At 38.2% G+C, this 21168-nt stretch overlaps 1 protein-coding gene across 1 annotated transcript in view; it reads left to right on the forward strand.

The window, feature by feature from the left end:
• adamtsl2 (ADAMTS-like 2) overlaps positions 1-21168 on the forward strand; it is a 42882-nt gene that overhangs the window by 9376 nt on the left and 12338 nt on the right. Inside the window, exons 2-11 of the mRNA XM_024260160.2 lie at positions 7597-7702; positions 11210-11352; positions 11698-11773; positions 11867-11969; positions 12835-12980; positions 15009-15132; positions 16006-16086; positions 16170-16345; positions 16502-16805; positions 20005-20365. Coding sequence (XP_024115928.1) covers positions 7598-7702; positions 11210-11352; positions 11698-11773; positions 11867-11969; positions 12835-12980; positions 15009-15132; positions 16006-16086; positions 16170-16345; positions 16502-16805; positions 20005-20365 — 1619 coding nt within the window. The 5' untranslated portion in view covers position 7597. The remainder of the gene's footprint in view (positions 1-7596; positions 7703-11209; positions 11353-11697; positions 11774-11866; positions 11970-12834; positions 12981-15008; positions 15133-16005; positions 16087-16169; positions 16346-16501; positions 16806-20004; positions 20366-21168) is intronic.

A 21168-nucleotide genomic window follows, 5' to 3' on the forward strand; every position in this document is an offset into this window, starting at 1 on the left:
AGTTGACCATAGATTCTGTTGCTATTGTGTTTCTTGGTCCAGCTTGCTTGATATCATTAAATAAACGGTTCCACAGAAAGACGTAAAGTTATTTCCACAAAGACATTTTTTTTTGCAAAAGAAATTAAGTTAATTGGGGACTGATTTGATCTTGAAAAGATTTTTATTTAAAGACATTCATTCTTTTTATTGTTTTTTTCTTATGTCCTTGCCATTTTAGAGCCTTTGTTCTCATTACAATTAAATATTATTATCCATTATGATGTTTAGCTACATTAGACCAATTTGGGTGAAAAAGATGAATAGACACAATAATACTGTTTTCAACCATTTCAATAACCAAGTGTCATTTGCAGAGTTACCAGAGCAGAAGAACAAACTGAGCAAGATCTGAAACATTGTTTTAGATGAGAAATATGATTAATTTTGGTCAACATTAGATCTGTGTGAGGTCTATTTCATACTGTATTATAAGCAAAACTTATTTACAACAAATAGTCCCCTCAGTTTCTGTCAGAAGTTGCTGCCCAGATTTTCTAGTTTTTTAGTAGTTTTATAATATGACAGACTTATTTCCTCAAAGCAGCTACTTTCACTCTTTTACAAACTCCCATCCCTGAAGGGCTTGATACACCGGGTCATTTCCAAAGCTAGCTAGCTTCCATCACAGCTTCATTGGATTTAGCCATTTGTGTAAACATTATTTGCTGTGCAGTGTAGCCTCGTTGTAGTTGTTGGATCTTATTGTTGCTCCTCACTGGTAAATTTGTGATAGTTTTTATGATTTGTAACATAGTGATGATTTATATTGAATTCTTTAAGCATTGCATTTACCCGCTAGCAAATCAGGCACGACTTTATCCAACCCATGAGGTACGACAAAGTCAACTTTTGTCCATTTAGCTTGGAAGCGCTTTTCGTCCTCGCCAACATGTTATTTTAGGGCTGCGTTTGAAATAGTGATGAATCGATTTGAATCGATTTAAGCTTAATGAATCAATAATTGATTCATGAAAGATATAAATCGATTTAGCGGATAAAGCTATATTCTGCTAGTTTGATGCTAACGTTTAATGGAATTCCCCATAGGACTGCTAATGCTAAATAATGGTCAGCCTAAGCATACATTGCTGATTACATGAACATCTTTATGCTCTCACAGGTTTCATTTTACAAACTCTTTTAAGGATATATTTTTAAAGTAACCATTTTTGGTCTAAAACATTGTTTTTTTCCTCATTCTTTCTTCTTCTTCTGGAATAAGTTGTAATGCTATAGTGCCATCTCCACCTAGTGGCCAAACTGAAACGTCCTCCGGGAGAAGCAGAACAATGTTTACAATGTTAATGATCTGAACATTTTAGTTAGAACTTCTCCTTTAGAGAATCCATGTAACACTGGATGATATTAACAATCTTATTATTATCAGATTAATATGCATATATTCAAAAGATATAGTGGATTTTTAATGTGTTTCTAAACAAATGTGTCTAAATGTGTAAACTCAAAATTGAATTGAATTGAATTGAATTGAAGAAGAATTGGGGGAAAAAAAATCTGAATTGAAACGATCCAAGCTCTTATAAATCGAATCGTTTCTGTAAATTATTATCGATACCCAACTGTACTATTGACACCTGGGTGTAATTACCTTTATGCCCTTTTACTTTTTGTCACCAGATACCACGAAACAAAAAACATTTTTTCCAAGCAATGTACAGCCGATTATCATTTATTGAAGGCCACAAAAACTCCTCCAGTGTGCTGCACTTCGAGGACCCCCTGCTTTAGAATAAATTACACAAACTTAATCAATTCAGTCTTATTTCATTTGCTTTTGCCCAAATAATTTTAGCCTGAATTGATCTGAGATCATTTTTAATAGACAACACGGGAGCACAGAATAAATCTCTATGGGAACTAGACTGGGTCAAAACAATCAGACTTTAGCACTGACCTAAAGATCAACTCCGATCATGTTTTGATCTATTGTAAAATCATTCTCAGTGGCCTTTTAATTATGATTATTCCCCTTTTAGCCAAAATCAATTTGTGTTGTTTTCTAGATCATAGTTTCTGCAGAGCGGCAGGAGTTCATTCACCGAAAGTGTTGGTACAGAGAAATCCTACCCCCCTTCTTTTTCCCCATCTGCCGAGAGCTCTCTGTTTACACTCTGTCCCACTGGTTAGTAGCCCCTCACACCCCCATCTTAACATTACAGGTGCAACAAAAATATTGGCGTATGTATTGGTCTGGAAGTGGATGCATCAGAATGGAACTTATTTTCTGACCCAAACAAGCTCTTTTTTCAAACTGTTTTTTCATCTGCTCCTGATTCACAACAATTTAAATAAATAAATACTCAGGAATGCAGCTTTTGAGCTAAATTTTCTTTATAAATGTCCTCCATCATCAGAGCAAGAACCTGTTAAAAACATAATTTTTATCAGAGTGGGTCTTCAAACCTGACTTGAAAAAGGGACCTGTGAGCACTTCAGATGATTATCCTGGTTAGTTTCCACCACTTATCCCTTTAACACCAGAGCTCCTGTTTATGTTCTTTTATTTACTGTAACTCGAGCTGCTTCTTTTACTTTTCTCCTTCAGAATTATCATGTCAATGCTTGAGGATTTACAGTATATGTTAAAGTTTTTGTGTCAAGGCGTCACCAATGAAGCCTCAGGTATTTAAAGGGTTAATAGAATATGTTTTACTTTGTTAAGTCATTTCTTCTTCCCGATGGCTTCTGGTATTGTTTGCACTAAATCATGTGTCAAAGTCAAGGCCCGGGGGCCGGATCCGGCCCTCCAGGTAATTCTATCCGGCCCTCCAGATCATTTTATTTTATTCTCAATATAGGTCTGATGTTATCTTGCACTTATTTATAACTTGTAAAGTTTTGACAATAATAATATTTTATGGAGAGTAAAAATTGAAAGTTATTTAATATTTAAGTTGATTTATTCTGGAATAATATTCCTGCCTTTTTATTGTTCATAATAATGTTATGTGGTTTTAAAGTTTTAAACATTGTCATTTTGCTAGCTTTTTGGACTATTTTGGCATTTACTAGGATTTTTAGGCTATTTTGGAGTTTAGCTATTTTTTCAGCTACATGCTAGCTGTTTTGACTAACTTAAGTTTTTATTTTTAAGCTAATTTGGCATCTAGCTAACATTTCAGCTGGCTTTCAGCTTCAGCATCTTCAGCTATCAGCACTAACATCTTCAGCGGCAAAATTCAGCTTACAGCATTCACAGTAGCATTATAGCAGGTAATGCTCAACATCTTGTTCATAATTATGTTAAAGTTACAGTTTTAAAGTTTTAAAAAATATTTATCTGTTCAGCCCGTGACTTAAGGCGTGTTTTGGATTTTGGTCCCTTGTACGATTGAGTTTGACACTCTTGTCTAAAGCTAAAAAAATGTTTTTTTATTTTTCTTTGACAGTTTTTTGATTAATATTAATTACAAATATGAGGAAATGTGGAGTTTGACTTAGGGGCAGAAGAAAGTTTCTTGTTTCTGCAGTTTGCTGCCTAGAGGACTGGTTACATTTCTAGACTGACAACAAGTGCTGTGATTGGTCATATCTGTGCAGAAGAGTTTCACTCAGAGGACGTCTAAGACGTCCTGAAAAGACCCACAAACCAGCTCACCTATGATCATTTCTAAAATGGATAACATGTTAGTAAATAGATAAATAGAAGAAGCTCAGATCATTTGGCAGCTTAAGAGTTTTTAATAGAAGCTCTTTGGCTCAGAAGATGCAGGCAGATGGGATTCTTCAACCAGCAGTGCTGTGATCTCAGGCACCTCTCTGCCAGTCCGCAGACCTCTACTTTGACGTTTGCTCTCAGGTTTCAGCTTTAGCCGGTCTGTAAACACGGGCTGTGAGCGTGCATAGTTACCGCCGTGCATGCACACGTGCAGCCGGGCTGACGGAGTGTCAGGGTGTGTGTCTGGCGGCTGGCCTGCGTCTGGCTGGGTAATGAAGTCCAGGTGCTGCTGCGCTGCTGCGCTGACACCTGTCACAGATATTTAAAGCCGGAGAAAGCCAGACGGCAAACACGGCCAGACAGGCTGCTTGCTTATTTTAACAGGATTGCCCAACCGGACCGGAGAACACGGAGGATGAACACGGAGCTCAGAAGCTGCTGAAGTCCAACCTTTGGTCATATTTGAGTTCAGAATTGTCCTTAATGCTTAATGTGTGGACTGAATATATATTAATGATTTTAAAATCACATGAATGGAACCTTTTCATGGCTCTCCTCTGGGATACAGTTGTTTAGATTGAAGATGTGATGTGCAAAACTTTTATTCCTCCTTCTTTCTTCACAAATCACATGTTTTTGTACTTTTTACAGTTTTCCAAGAAAATAATTTTGCTTTTATCCTAATTTAAAACTTGAGGAAGTTAAATAAAGTTTGATTTCTAAAATCATGTGAGGAAACTGATTTTTTAACAAGCGTTTACTTAGAGCAGATCAAACTCACACTTGAGAGCGATAAATCTTTGACATTCATCATTCGACTTTTGCTTTTTCTTTTGCCAGCTGTTCTATAATCACTTTGTTTACATTTTACTGATGTTTGAACAACATGAATCTTACAATATCACATTTTTTATTTGAAAATGTACCTTTTGTTTGCCTTCACAGCCTCATTTTTTCTTGTGGATCGCTATGCTACAAATGACAGCAGCTAGCGTGCCCAGAGTTCATGTAATGACACAAAGACATGGAGACGGAGTGCAGTAAGATTTGCCAGCTTGAGATAAAATGTGAAGGAAATGCTACAAATCTCTGAAACCAGTTCAACAAAAAATTCCTCTGGAAAATTCAGCAAAACTGTGAAGGTGGTCAAAGCAAAACCGGAGCTTTCTGTCAATGCTCTCAACAGTGGGGTCTATGGAGTCGAATTGGGGCAAATGTTATTTGAAACCCAAATAAGACAACCTGAAAAAAAATTGGTGTTTGGCCAAAATTTTTTTTTAAATGTCAGAAACTTTTTACTACTCTAAAAAAATTGTTTTAATTATTTTCAGCTTCAAATGAGTTTAAAAACTCAAAATTTCAGTTTTTAAAATGGATTTTTTTCCTGTTGTTGGAGAACCATGTTTGTTTTTGGTGTCAAAAAGTGACTCTAGACCAGAGGTCCACAACCTGCAGCTCCACATGTGTCTCTTTTATCTCCATTGTGGCTCCATGGACAAACATAAAATAAGTCATGGAGACTGTTGACCCAGACATGTCGACCATCAGAGTCAGCAGCTCCTGATAATGTCTGCCAAACCAAAACTATCTAAAGAAAACAAATAAACAAAGCCCACAAACTAAGACTACCAAAATCCAACCCCAATCTAAAATAACTAAACCCAGCAGAGTAAGACAGCTGAGGACAAAGAGGGGAAAACAATAAAAAAAAGAAAATAGTAATTATTTAAAGTAAGGATTACTTAATTAGACTTTTTTTTAATTTAGATGAGTTAAATGTATAAATTGATGTCTGAGGTTCACATAGATGATAAACTATGTAGGTTTTTACATCCTGTTGACCTGAAGACGTCTTGTTTGATCAACTCTACCTCCAGAATGAACAGATTTATATGCAAATCAAAACTTTGGTAAAAAGTTTGATCTTTTATGAGTTAAAAGCACAAATTATCTTATATTGCACAACATTGGTTACTAACTGCACTGACATGATCCTGTTTGGCACAGAGCGTCTTTTATTTTGAAAATTAGTTATTTTTAGCTTCTGTCAAACTAAAAAAACAAAAAAAACCTGTCACATTTTTAGAGATTTTAGGTTATTTTTATATGTTTGCTTTTGTTTGTGCCAAAAATAGACATAATTCATATTTATAAAAAAAAATGGTCATAAATGCAAATCAAAATTTCTTAAAGGCTAAAATAAAACTTTGCAGCTCCTTCTAGGTCTTGATCAGTAGAAAACATGCCCAAATGGCTCTTTTACTGTTAAAGGTTGCCGACTCCTGCTCTAAACCCTTAAAATTTAATATGATTGATGAAGGTTATTCCCCAGTCTTACTCCGATCATCTTTTGATCTATTTTCAAAACATTTCCAGTTGTCTTTTCATTATGATTATGATGTTTTTAGCCAAAATATTAATGCAAAATCCTGTGTGTTGTCTAGGCAGCAGGAGTTCATTAGAAATTTCCCTCTGACTTGTGGGCAGGACTGTCGGCGTGGGATAAACCAGCGAATATTTCCCATCATCCCTTTGACAAAAAAAGCCACAGTGGTTTTGTTCACAGACCACTAGTTATCACAAAATTCTAAATTCCAACCCCAACCTCACATTAGTGGCGCAACAAAAATGATGAGCAATATCAGAGCTATCCAGACAGACAGTTTTGATCCAGATTCCAGCTCAGACGAGGACGTTCATGGATCTGTTTGTCTGCAAGTGGATGTATCAGAATGGAGCAGGAAGCTTGTAGCCTGCCGATTGTACTTTGTAACAACTAAACGGTTTGTCTAACTGTTTTTTTTGTCTGCTTCTGATCCATCATGATTTGAATAAAAAAAACCTCAGAAATACAGTTTCAATTTCCTTTATATCTGTCCTCCATCATGAGAAAAATGCAACTAAAACATGTTAAAAACACCAAAAACACCATTGTCATCATAGGGTCTTTAATGATTTGTGTTCAGGAAGACATGTTTGTTTTTGGTGTAAAGAGGGCAACCAAAGGGGGGACACCTCAGGTCAAAGTTCAAGGAATCAAAAGATCAAGTACAACATCTTCAGGATGTTTAGGTGTCATTGATTTTATGGTCTTTTACAAGAGAACGTACAGAAATGATAGCAGCAGTAGAGTCTCATACTCCTTACTTATCATTTTTTACCTTGACAAACAAATGTAAAGAAGAAAAAAAGGAGTCGGCCAAACTAGAATACATGCAGATTTTCTTCTTCCTTTGCTGATCTAAACTTTGTGTTCACGAGGAGAGCCAGTAGTGAGACAGAAGTGTATCCTCTTTTTACTGTAGGTCTGAACTTTTACCGCCGTCCCGTCCTACTGATTCCTTATAGTTCCTGGATCCAAACAATGACCTTCCTGTGTGTGACGGCAGAAAATCAAAGGTTGCAAAAAGATTTAACGTACAAAGAAAACATGTTGAATGGATGAGCTTGTGATTAGTTGCAGTAGAACAGAGCACTTGAGATGAAACTTGACAGGAGGGTAAAGGATGCTGCTCTGCACCTGTAAAGGTTGTCGTGTGAGGAGCTTTCCTGAGCTGTGGGGATTTAAGGTCTCCTCAGGTATTTCTGACGTTCTCAGTGGTTCTCCTGCAGACCACCAAAATGTTTTCTGTGGGTTTGGACATTGATGGGGAAAAAATAACAGGCTGACTCCTTGGTAAAAAGCTTTTAGGCAGAGCTCATGTGAGCGCCTATTAGTGGTCACCATGTTTCCTTGTGTTTGGTTAAAGACTCTTCACTGGGAGGAACGTGGGCAGCTTTGAGGGACTCCTCTGTTCAGAACGCTGAACGTTCTGTGCTGGTTTAACTCATTAAACTGGATTGAAAGAATGTATTTTGTGCTCCTGTCTCTGCAGGATGAGGGTGTGGTCATGGGAGCAGCGAGGTGAGACGGGGCTGGTTCTGCTGGTCTTCCTGACTCTGGGGCTGTCGTTGGGGAACCTGTCCACGAGGACTCTGCAGGTATGAGGCTGCATAAAATGGGCCCTGTTGGGTTAACAGTGGTTATTATTATTGTTGTCACGTTTTACGGGGGTCTGTCCCTCTGGGCATAAGTTGTCTATTACATGATTAATAGACGTTTATTGTGGAAGTCAAGTGGACATCTCAGACTTTAAACTCTATTAAGAGTCTACCTAAAGTGTTCTGAAAGATATCTGCTTGTAGCCATCTTATCTTGGAACGTTTTTAGATGTCTATTGGAGTAAACATTTACTTCTGTCAATTTTGGGGCTGTGAATGTTGAGGCGTTAACATGCAATTAATAAAACACAATTAATGTGTTAATATTTCTTAATGACCTCAGGCGTCCAGCTGTGAGATCAGTGTAACAAATTTTTTTTTACATTCTGTGATTGAGATTTATTTTAATAAATAAGGCGAAGAACGAACGTCATTCTGACAGCTCTAATGCAGCAGCAGCTATGAGGGGCGGAGCCAAACGTAGCTGTCTATTGTGAGAATCCAAGAGGAAACCATTATTTTATTTACGGATGGGGACCTACATGAGTTTTCCACAATAACAAGCACAGGTATGGTCTAAAAATTGATGGTCCATGGTTCTCTGTGAAAGTCCCGCCCCCCCGACGACGCGAGAGTCAAGCAGTTCAGAGTGAACAGACACGCCCCCACCTGTGAGCAGATTCCAGCTGACCTGAAATCCAGCTGGATCAAACTTCTCCCAAAAAAAAATGTTTTATTATTTTTCACAAGCACAATAAAGAAAATGTATGAGAAAAAAAGTAAAGGGTGAAAAAATTCCAGGAAAAATTCTTATTTTTTGGGGTTGCTTGGTGTGACTTTAGCCTGGATTTTTTTTTTATTATTATTATTTTTCAAAAATATGTTTGTTGACAAATTTTATTCTTGTTCTTTTTATAAAATTATAACTAAAACTTTACTACTATGTTGTTAAAAACAGTTTGTTAAACATTTTTGGGGTTTCCACAGCAAAATGAATCCCATTTTTCAATTTTTTTGTTTTCGCATGATTTTATTTGTGGTGTGGGAATATAACATGACAAAAAATGACAAATGACAAAACAAAGGTAGTGTCACATAGTAGAGGTTGTGCTGATTAAAACAATACCAAATAAACAGCAGGAAGCCTTTCAAATTGAAAATAAAGAAAATTAAAATATAGACAAAAACTGAGTTTTAGGGTTCCAAAGGGTTAAAAATAAATGTTCTAAATGTACAATTTTGTGTGTGATTTCATATTATTTGCAGATAATAAGTGACAGGCACATACTGTAACTAAAAAAAAGGTGTTTATTGCTATACATTTTTTCCAGATTTGCGATTAATTAGTTAATTTTTTTAATCGACTCCTGGCCCCAGTAATTTTACATCCATCCATCTTCAGGAATCCATTTTTATGGTCACAGAGTTGCAGGAACCAAACCAGCTACTGTTGGGAAAAGGCAGACTATAACATAAACAGGCTTCCAGTCTGTCACAGGGCCACACACACATGCACAAAAATCACCAATTAACCTATCAGTCATGTTTTTGGACTGTAGGAGGAAGCCAGAGTGCATATAAGGAAGGAACTCCACATTTAAAGGACTCAGCTCAGATTTAAACCAAGACCTTTCCACTGTCAGGTGATGTAGTGGTTAGCACTACACCACTATGCAGCCCTCAGTTTTACTATTGGTTTTATTAGTAATTTTGCTCACAGACTATTAGTAGTAATCACAAAATTCTACATTCCAAAAAGTGGCAAACATTTCAACTGAAATCTGCCTGGGGTTAGACGGCCCCAGAAACTTGCATTAAAACAACAAACCAACACATAACACAACTTCCTGTGTGAACGGGCTTTTCACTCAGAAGAATCAGAACACCACATCTTAACTATTCAACAATCTTACTGATCAAAAACCAACTTAGGACATTTTAAACATGCAAAAATTCCTTAAAAAGACAATGCAGATAGAAACCTGTGGTAAATATATATAGAGGTCACCTGAACAGGTATACTTTGAACAGTCACTTACACCAAAGTGATCCTGTTGTTAGACACCATCAGATCATCCTTTACCATTGCGGATCTTGAATTACATTACAGCACATGTCAAAGGTAAGACCCGGGGGCCGGATCTGGCTTATTAACTAGTCTGAATAAATACACTGAAGAGTTTGAACATATCTAAATTATAGGGAAACTCTTACAGAACCAGGCAAACGATAATGAATCTGCAAAGTATGGTAGTTCAAGATGATCTGACACAAAAACCTTTAAGTTCATAAACTCCTTTCAAAGAAGTCTGCACACTCACCAGTTTGGGTTTCTGGAGCCTCTCACTCACTCACAGCTGCTCACTTACAGCTGCTCACCTTTAACAAAGAGCTCAGCTCACATTCCACCAGTCACTACAATGAATCTGTCTGAATGAAGGGATGCAGCTTGACGGTCTCTGTTAATGCTGCTAATCCACATCAGGAATGTGCAAAATGCCGAAAGTCTTCACACACCGGAGCCTCAAAACAAAAGACGCTGTTGCTGGTTTAAAGGCATTTCCAAGTCGTGACACACGCTCTTGGTGACACTGTTCACCTGTACGGTAACCTTGTTAAAGCACGATTGGAAAGTGAATATTTTTAGGTTTAACCCTGTGTCAGATATTTGCCGTAGTTTGGTACAGACCATGGATGTCGAACTCAATCGCACAAGGAGCGAAAATCTAGACACACCTTAAGTCGCGGGCTGAACTGGATAAACATTTACTAAACACTCTAAAACTACATTTTTAAAACTTTAAAACGGTAACTTTTTTACGTAATTATGAACTAGATATATAGCATTACCTGTGATAATTCTAGTGTGAATGCTGTAATCTGAATTTGGCAGCTGAAGATGCTAGTGCAGATAGCTGAAGATGCTGAAATTGATAGCTAAAGCTGATAGCTGAAAACACTGAAGTTGCTAGCTGAAAATGCTGAAGTTCATAACTAAAATCACAAAAACTAATAGCTGAAAATGCTGAAGTTGATAGCTAGCTAAAATATAAGCTGAATGTCAAATTAGCCTAAAAAAACTGAAAAAAGACTAAATTAGCCATAACAGCTAGCATGTAGCTGAAATGTCAGTTAAACTCCAAAATAGCCTAAAATATCTTAGTAAATTCCAAAACAGTCCAAAAAGCTAGCAGAATGCCCATTTTTAAAAACTTTAAAACCGTTACTTTTTAATATAAATATGACAAATAAGCAGGAGGGAATGTTATTCCAGAATAAATCAACTTAAACCTTAAATAACTTTCAATATTTTACTCTGCATAAAAATATATGTTGTCAAAAATTATACAAGTTAGAAATAAGCGCAAGATAACATCTGGTCATTAACAACAATAAAATAAAATGATCTGGAGGGCCGGATAGAATTACCCAGAGGGCCGGATCCGGCCCCCGGGCCTTGACTTTGACTAGACCTTTACAAAAACCAAAACTCTTTGGTTTGTACAGGAGGACGGCGTGGCCTCAAACAGTCTTGAAGAGGAGTTAGAGGTGACCACATACTGGTGGGGGGAGTGGGCCAAGTGGACAGCCTGCACCCGGACCTGTGGGGGCGGAGTTATGTCGCAGGAGCGCCACTGTCTCAAACAGAGGTCAGTCAGCTGGACCAGACTCCTCAGCCACGACATGATCAGTCTCCTCTGACCAAACTGTAGAAACAAGTAAAAAAAACATTAAATGAATAAAACTAATCGAGTGTGACAGACTGTCAGTGGCCTGTCACCGTTTAATGTGACAAATGTTCAAAAATACTCTCAGTCAGGTTGACAAACTGGTCTCACTTTAGAAATTATAGCAGCTTTATGTTTTTTTGTTTTTTATTATTCTTTAGTTAGCTTAGGTGTTGCACAAAATTTGAGGAATTGAATCCAACATTCATTTGAATATCTAAGCGGGCCTCCTTGTTGCTTCTCTAAATGTTCCATTTCTGTCCAAAGAAAGAAAGTTGCTGGTGGAAAGGATAACATGACCTGCATTGGAAATGCCAAGAAATATCATCTGTGCAACACTAAAGTGAGTTGAGGATTTTTCCCCTAAACCCATCTTTTATTTTAAACATAAATCTTTATTTCCTTTTTTTTTATAACGTTTTATGTTGTGACACAGGAATGTCCTGCCACTGGAAGGAGCTTCAGAGAAGAGCAGTGCTGGTCCTTCAACTCGCAGATTTACAGTGGGAGGAGCTACCAGTGGAAACCTCTCTATCCTGGTAATGACACAAGAAGAAAAATACTGTGAGGCTGTAAGGAAGTCAAGTTGATGTGAGAGCTGCAGACCCTTGACTTCTGGGTTGAAGCACTTCTAAAAATAAAAGTAACTAAACTGCATTGCCTGCAATAATGCTAGTGTAAATGCTGTAAGCTGAATTTGGCTGCTGAAGATGCAAGTGCTGAAAGCTGAAGATGCTGAAATTGATAGCTAAAAACAGTGAAGCTGAAGTTAATAGTGGAAAAAGCTGAAGCTGATAGCCAGCTAAAATATTAGCTAAATGCCAAATTAGCCTGAAAAACAACAACAACAAAAAAAAGCTTAGTTTCGCCAAAACAGCTAGCGTGTAGCTGAAAAAATAGCTAAACTTCAAAATATTCTAAAGAGAAAAAGAAGCCTAAATGAGTCAAAACGGCTAGCATGTAGCTGAAATATCAGCTAAACTCCGAAATAGCCTAAAAAATCTTTGAAAATTACAAAATAGTCCAAAAGGCTACCAGAATGCCAATTTTTATAACTTTAAAACCATAACTTTTAGCATAATTATAAATATTGATGATGAATTATACGAATAGGAAAATTTCTGAATATTTTATCAAAATTATACAAGTAAGAAATGAGCGCAAGATAACATTGAGCCATTAATAACAATAAAATAAAATGATCTGGAGGGCCGGATGGAATTACCTGGAGGGCCAGATTCGGCCCCCGGGCCTTTACTTTGACATATTTGCTCCAGAGTGAAAGCACGCCACACGAAACAAAAGCCTGACATTTTTCAGCATTAAGTGAGTCAGTTGAAACTCCCTGGTCTGAATTTGGGCCAACAGTCTGTCTTTGACCTGTTTTTGTCATCCTGTTTTCAGCCGACTATGTTCACATTTCGAGTAACCCCTGTGACCTCCACTGCACCACGATTGACGGCCAGAGGCAGCTCATGGTGATGGCACGAGACGGCACCTCCTGCAAGTACAGCAGCTACAGAGGCGTCTGTGTTGATGGCACTTGTGAGGTGAGTCCAGTCCAAGTCTCTCTGGGAAAAAGATGTTTCCTTATTAGAGACTCAAAATGGCTAAAACCAAGAGGACAGAAACTAAGCGTTTCTTTAAACCTCATCAGGGCATCTCTGCTGGTGACAAAACAAGATCATGAAGATTTAGCACATTTGTACAACCGTAAGGGCAATATGTCAAAACCATGCGCAAACGTAAGATAAGAAATGCCCAATAATGGCAAATTTGTAAATAAATATATGTAACAAGCAAGACTTAATTTACAAATGAAGGAAAATCCACCATAGAGTTTGTGTTATTAGCTTATTCTAATGAACAAAAACATGATACATCTAATGAAGTTTAAAATACGTTTTCCAGGTAGTAGACTTGAATAAATGAATGAAAAGAACAGAAGAAAACTTTGAATCATATCTTAACTAAGTTATGAAATCTCCAAAAATTCTATTTTGATCAATCTTTTAAGATAATTTGAGCTCTTTTACCAGCTAAACCAAGTTTTAGGGTTTTCTGCTCAGTTCTGATCTGCAGTGTTTAAGCTTTCTTCCTCAGTCACAGCTGGCCTGGACTAACCCGTACGGTGGCCGGCATGAAATATAAAAGTGATAGACCGCTCAGTGAAAATGTTCATTCATGCTGGCATGCTGGGGAACAGGTGGAAAAGAACACTTCTACATCACGTAAGGGAAACTAGGGTTGAAGCAGGTGAGGTGCAGGCACGTCATAGAGATTTTTTATGTTTTTGACCCCCCTAAATCCTGTAGACTGACGGACCGCGGTCCAGATCCAGACCCAGACGTTGGGCCATTTAGACCCAGCATCTGGATCTGGATCCTGACCCAGATCTCGGGCCATATGGACCCAGCATCTGGATCTGGATCCTCACCCAGATCTTGGGCCATATGGACCCAGCATCTGGATCTGGATCCTGACCCAGATCTCGGGCCATATGGACCCAGCATCTGGATCTGGATCCTGACCCATATCTTGGGCCATGTGGACCCAACATCTGGGTCTGAACTTGACCCAAAACTATTACAATTTTAAATGGTGCAGCTCTTGTTGTCATTGTGACCCATTCTGACTATGAAGTCATCATATACGGATACATTCATGTTTGGAGAGTTTCTTTGGGGATAAAGGAGCCCGTGAGGAACCTGAAGAAGAACTTTTGTCTTCAGAGAAGCATAAAGCTGCTGTTTATTTCTCTAAATATGGATTTATGGAGACATAATATGTGGGGACAGATTCTTGAATGTTTCACATAATCTCACAATAATAAATATACAGACACAATGGATTCGTATTATTCATTATTCTTAGAAAGTACCAGTTTTTATTAGCTGTCATTTTGTTTTATTTTTTCATTACATCTCAAAAGTCACAAATAAAGTCATAACGTCAACGTTTAAAGCAGCTACAAACATTTCAAAGAGAATGAAGATTCAATCAGACATAGTTGCTGACTTGCGGAAGATGTTTCTGAACTTAGGAAACGTGTAAAAGGGACATTTAGGAATTTAACAGACAGAAACGCTGAATTAGGCAGGAATCTGTTCAGAAACTCTAGCAGAGAGAATGTTCCTCTGTGTTGAGTTTTGAAATGCAGCCCTGATGGACTGAAATATTTAAGTTGTTTTTTTTAGCCATAATTCAAAGTATTCGACATTTCTCAATTAACAATTCAATTTGCAAATTCATCATGCAATTTAAAAATGCATTTTGCAATTGACAATTCAATATGAAAAATTACAATTCAATGTGACAATTTAAAAAATAAAATATTGAATGTAAAACAAAACTAACTGCTTGTAACCTGGCATGGGTTTTTGATGTTTTGATGTCATAATTTAAATGGCAATACTTTTTGCAATTTACAGTTCAATATTTAAAATTGACATTTAAATCCATGGTTTGCTTTATATTCATTTTAAAATAACTTAAAATCTATTGCATGGTAAAATCCCATCCATCCATCTTTATAAATGCTTTGTCTATTGTGTTTGTGTTCTGTGTTTGTGTCTCAGCCCATTGGATGTGACGGCGTTCTGTTCTCATCCAACACCTTGGATAAATGTGGAGTTTGTCAGGGTGACGGCAGCAGCTGCAGCAGAGTCACAGGGAACTTTCGTCGTGCGGCCACAACTCTGGGTAAAGATCCAAGCAGTCATCCAACAGATGTGTGCTCCCATTCCTGTAGGCTGTTGGAAACTTACGTGATGAATAGAAATTGGTTAAAGACTAGGGGTGTAGAGAATCATTTGAACAATTCAATTCAAATCATAATTTGTGGTTGACAACACAATTCATGGTCAATTTTGAAATATCCGATTCAATTTGATTCACTGAGCTACAATGAATCCAGAACATCTTTATTTAAAACTTCCACCAGCGTGACTCAGAGATAAATACCTGGTACTGAACAGTGCAGGTGAAGTTTTCCAGATTGCTTGTGTTTCTTCAAGATAATAAATTAAATATGTGTAGAAACAAACAAGTAAATAAAATTGAATGTCAAATCTATTGACATTTTAGTTTGATAAAGTTCAGCCCACGGTAGTTTTTCTACATCAAAATAATACAATGAGTTAAATGGTTTATTTCAAGCAATCAGGAATAATACATAAAAAAAAACCCATCACATTGAATCACAAGTAGATCGCTTGAAAGGGAGTGGAAGGAAGTGAACTTATATAATCCCACCCCACAATTATTAGAGTGTTCTACCTCACTGTATGGTCACATGACTTTGATCGATTCAAAGTGTTTCCACACATTGTAGTGGACTTGTTTTCTTGTTTTCTGCTGTGATGGAAAATGGTTGTTCTTATTTTATAGTAAAATTAACCTTATATAACTCAATCCAAATGGTATTTTTCCAAAATCGATAATAATTGATTAATTTCATTTTGAAGCTTTTTGTAAAAGTATAGGTTGATTCAATTAAAAACTTGTTCTATGTTCTTAGAAAACTTGTTTTTAGTCTGAATCACAGAAAGTAATGCTGACTGCTTTACATTCAAGGTTACTTGTTTATCACACAAATCCCTGAAGGATCCTGGGACATCCAGATCATCGAGAGAAAAAAATCTGCTGATGTTCTTGGTATGGTCGTACTTTCTGTTCATAGACATTTCAAACCTTCATCAAGTGTTCCCTCTAAGGTTTTGTGTTCGATATCTTCTCAGCGGTGACTGACCAGGCAGGAAACTTCTTCTTTAATGGAGCCTACAAGCTGGACAGTCCTCAGAACTTCCACGCTGCAGGCACCGTGTTCAAGTACCGTCGACCCATGGACGTGTACGAGACTGGGATCGAGTACATTGTTGCCAAAGGCCCCATCGACCAGGCTATCAACATCCTGGTACATCTGGACTCATTTATGCTGAGTTCTTCTTCTTCAATAATCTGCTGCATCTGCATCATGTATCTGACCAATTGGTTTAGATTCAGGATCATGGAACGTTGCTGCTGCTGTCTTGTTCCTGACCCTGATCTGATTCCCTTCTTTCTCCTTCAGGTTTGGTATCAGAACGGACGAACCCCGTACATCACTTACGAATACACCGTCCTCAGAGACTCCCTGCCTGCCGTCCCACCTCCTCCGGTCTACACAGGATCAGAGACATCAGCGGGGGAGGTGTCAGCTGAAGATGGTGGCCCTGTGGTCCATAACACCAATATCAATGACCATGAAGTCCCCACGGGTACAATAAAAACAGGCGGGACTGAAGGACAGAAGGCTCAAGAGACCAATGAGGTGTACGAGGAATCGGCAGCCATCGACTGTGAGCAGGACAGAGCAACCAGCCCCAAGTTTACAGGTGAGAGTGCTGTGACAGAGATGATTGATAGACGGGTGGTAGTATCTATGATAAACCCTGACCACACCTGCTAAAACTTAGTGCCTCTAACGGTAAATGAAGCACTGGAAGAATTTCAGCCTTAAATGTGTTTGAATCATGAAACCGTGGTAGAATAAGGAGATCATTTTTCAAAGTCAACCTTGATACATTTTTTCTGCCTTTAATTTGGTTTAAGAGTCACCAAACAGGGAAGTTGGAGGTTGACTCCACCCACAGCCGACATTTGATAATCCAGTCAGAGGGGAGGGGCTGGGGAACAAGACTGTTATCATTACTGGAGCTGCAGATCATGATGTCAGACTTCTGAAACTTGCTTGGTTTGACCAGTCACAAAATTCAACTGTAATACCTCGATTCAACCTGTACGGGACAACATACAGACTATATTTTCGAAATATTTTTCTTTTTTATTTAAACAATTTGATTTTATGCATCATAAATGCAGGACAGCCTGATGCAACAGAACGAGTATTCTTGAACAATCACACACTTACTCCATTCTGTTCACACAAACAGGGAGGGCCTTCTTACAAGAAGATATGCTCATACACATATGAAACACATGCGTGCCAACGCAGCTGGTGTGTGAGAACCTTTACATTCACAGACGCCCACACAAAGCTCAGTTCAAGATCACATGGAGTGAGCAGCAGATTGGTGAAAGGGCATGCCACCGGATTGCTGCTTGGAAATTGGGGAGCTCTGATTAAATGGTAGCAGCCAGTACGTCAAAAAAGACCACACCCAGAAACGTCAATTTTAATGTGGAGGTCTTAACTATTCGTCAATATGTGATGACTTAATAATAAAAATGTGTTTATTTGGGAAGATGTAGGCATGATTTTTTACTGAAGTATAGAAATCATCACAGATTAGGAACCGAAACCCAAACCAAAGAACCGCGTTGGCACCTGAACCAAATAAAACCCAATCAGTGCCCAACCCTAGCTGGCTCTGGCCTCATCGAGACATTTAAAAAATAGGAAAAAGATCTCCTAATATTATTTTTTCCCCCTCGGATTAATACGAGACCGTGAGCCTTCAAGCTCAGCCACAGAGACACAGAAGCACAGTGGAAGCGGCTGTCATGCTGACACAGCTGCCTGTACCGGGAAAATCTTTTAACAATATTTATTTCAATACTCTTTTAATAATAATCCTAAACTCAAACATGGAGGCATGATTACTGATGTTCTCTTCACAATAAATAAACCTTATTCCTCGACATCAGATGTGTCTTCCATTTATTCTAAGTGAGATATCCACAGACAGAGCTGGTAGCTCCTCCCACATGCAGCTGCAGCGTCAGGAACACATTTTTTGACAGGTGGCGAGCAGCGAATTTGCAACGTGGGGAAAGAGGGGCGGACAAATGCACCTTAATTGTTAAAATCTTGCAGTTAGGCTTTGTGCACCAATAAAGCTCTGATCTCCTTCACAAGAAGAGCAAAGACCAGATAAAGGAGGGAAGAATCTCGATAATCTTTGGAGGGCAAAAAAAAACAGCACTGTCTAGATTTAACCGGATCCTTCCTCTACCCTCCGTTTCTGTACGGAGCCCGCTGGAGCTTTGTATTATTCATGCTACAGACAAATAAAGAAGATCATCCGCAAATAAAAAATTCAGTTTGGTGGTGTTTTCGTCTTTTAAAAGTGGCGGTGTGCAGTAATGGCCTTCCCGCCGGCTCTCAAGCAGCCCAGCTGGCTGCCGAGGCCATTAGGCCGCGGCTCTGAGCTGAAACACTCAACACACACTCAGGCTGACGTAACACCTTTTACAGGAGCGCTTGCTCAAACTGTCTGAACCGTGATGGTGCTCTGTCTCCTCTTTTCTTTCCTCCTATCGTTCATTCATGCAGTGATCTGAGCAAAAGGGTGAGTGTGTGATATCCTCGTGTCTGTGACTTCTGTTGCCATAAAATTACAAAAAACCGAGATCAGTGACCTGAACTTCAGGTTTGGGTTCATTCAAACATTTCACCGAATAATAGTGAAACAAACGCAGTATGGTGTTTACTCTTTTGCACATCTAATAAATGCAAGTACATCTAACAACAAATTGAATATGATAGCAAATTTTAATACCATCTCTTTATTTTAATGTTGGCCATTTTTTACTTTTGTGTCTTGTAATGTTAGTCATTTCAAAAAGAGAAATAAAGAATTTTAAGAAAACAGTTATTTCTTGCACTCTGTACTTGGTCGGCTCCTTTTGCATGAGTTACTGCATCAATGCATCGTGGCATGGAGGCCATCAGACTGTGAAACTGTGTCGGTGTAATGGAAGCTCAGGCTGCTTCGACAGCTGCTTTCAGGTCATTTTTATTTCTGAGTCTGGGGTTTCATCTCTTGATAACTGCCTATAGAATTTCCATCAGGTCCAGGTCAGGCAATTTTCCTGGCCAGTCAAGCACAGTAACACCACAATGAGTGTGTGGGGGCTCTGGATGCTCCTGCCTTAATCCACCCCCGTATTCTGGATGTGTCTTCAGTCTTCTCGAGGCTGCAGTTATAACTGATACACCTTTTATTATGTTAAAAAGTTATGGTTTTGAAGTTTTAAAATGGGCGTTCTGTTAGCTTTTTAGACCATCTTGACTATTATTACGATTCTTTTAGGCTGTTTAGGAGTTTAGCTTATATTTCAGCTACATGCTAGCTGTTTTGGCTAATTTAGCTTTTCAAAGTTTTTTAGGATATTTTGAAGTTTCGCTATTTTTTTCAGCTACATGCTAGCAGGTTTTCTTAAGCTTATTTACCATTTAGCTAATATTTTAGTCAAACTTTGGCTGTGTCTGAATTCAGTAAAAAATAAGGAACAATTAGTATTTGTATGAACATAAACCTGTCCAGTGTGTTTGTTGTTTTGGTTTTTGAGCTGCCACAAAGCCTGCTGTTGACTGTAGGGTAAATCTTTTTGTTTTTTTGCTTAATTTTGTTCTAATTTTTACTTTTCTTAAACTGTAATGTAATTGTCTGGAATTAATTGGCATTATTAAGGCACAATTTCTCGTTTTTTCCTTAATGTTGCATTTAGTGAATTTGCTGTTACTAGACAATCTGAGTTGAATTGCATTTCTGTTCCAGCAGTTCCTCCACAGACTAAGCATGTCTGATCATTTGCAGCTAAGTACTTACATTTTCTCTTTGTTTTAAGGAAACAGCTCTCATACAAGCAGCACGGGTAATCCTTCTCCTGAAGGTGGTCAAATGGAACCAGGACCAGAGCCAGACTCCACAAACCTCATATGGAGGGTTCTGCTGGATGGCCGCATTGATCCAGAAGAGCTGCTTATCAACATCTCCACCAATCAGCTGCTGACCCAGGAAGAGGACCTGTTTTCCTCTGAGGTGGGACCAGTGGACGCGGGCCCGAGCGTTCTGGAGCGAGGTGGGTCGTTTGACATCAATGAGACGCTGGAATTCACTCTGGGCCAAAAACGCAATGACAGCAGTGACATCAACCAAAACAGAACCATCCAGGGTGGAAGGACATCCAGCCGCGTCAACAGAACCAGGTAATCAAAGAACTCCCAGGTTTCCTTCAGTGTCTGTAAGCTCTTCTCCCTCCTGCTGCTCAACTGAAGTTGTCTGGGATTCATTCCTGACCGGAGCAGAGGATAGCTTGTATCAAAGCTAGCCTGTTCAGGACAGACTTATGACATATTTTAATCTAGAAACATTTGAGTAGAAGTGCTGATAGTTCAAACTGATTCTGGTCCCACAGAAAAGAGTGTTACTGAATCAATGACAAAATAATGGAAGATCTTTTGCTTTTGTGACCAGCTTACAGCATTCACACTAGCATTATTGCATGATACAGATAAAGTCAAAAGACCAGCTCCATATTTCTCATTAAGATACTAGTTTGCTGTTTTCATTGGAAGAAAGTTTGTTTTATCTTGCTCTTGTTTTTCTATTAAAATGGCCACTGATGCCTTTCTGTTAAAGCTTCAAAGACAAATGTTCACTTTTTATTCTTAGTAGTGTGTTACCTTATCTATATAGAATCAAAGAAAATAAATAAAGCCATATTCTTCATTTTCGCCTTTTATTTCATGACATGCAAAAAATATTATATTATAATAAGAATATATATATATATATATAATTTTGGAATTCAGAACCACTCCTAGATACTTAAGTTGTCTACCTAATGCAGGGGTGTCCAAATACAGGCTTTGAGATCTGGTTTTCCAGAAATCCTGAGTTATCCAGGTTGATTACCTGGACAAGGTGTGTTCAGTCAATAAGGAGCTTCAGTGGCAGGTTGGTTTGAAAACATGCAAGACCCCGCCCCTTGAGGTCTGGATTTGAACAG

This window comes from Oryzias melastigma, linkage group LG9 (genome assembly GCF_002922805.2).
Source record: "Oryzias melastigma strain HK-1 linkage group LG9, ASM292280v2, whole genome shotgun sequence".
In the NCBI taxonomy this organism is placed as follows: Eukaryota; Metazoa; Chordata; class Actinopteri; order Beloniformes; family Adrianichthyidae; genus Oryzias; species Oryzias melastigma.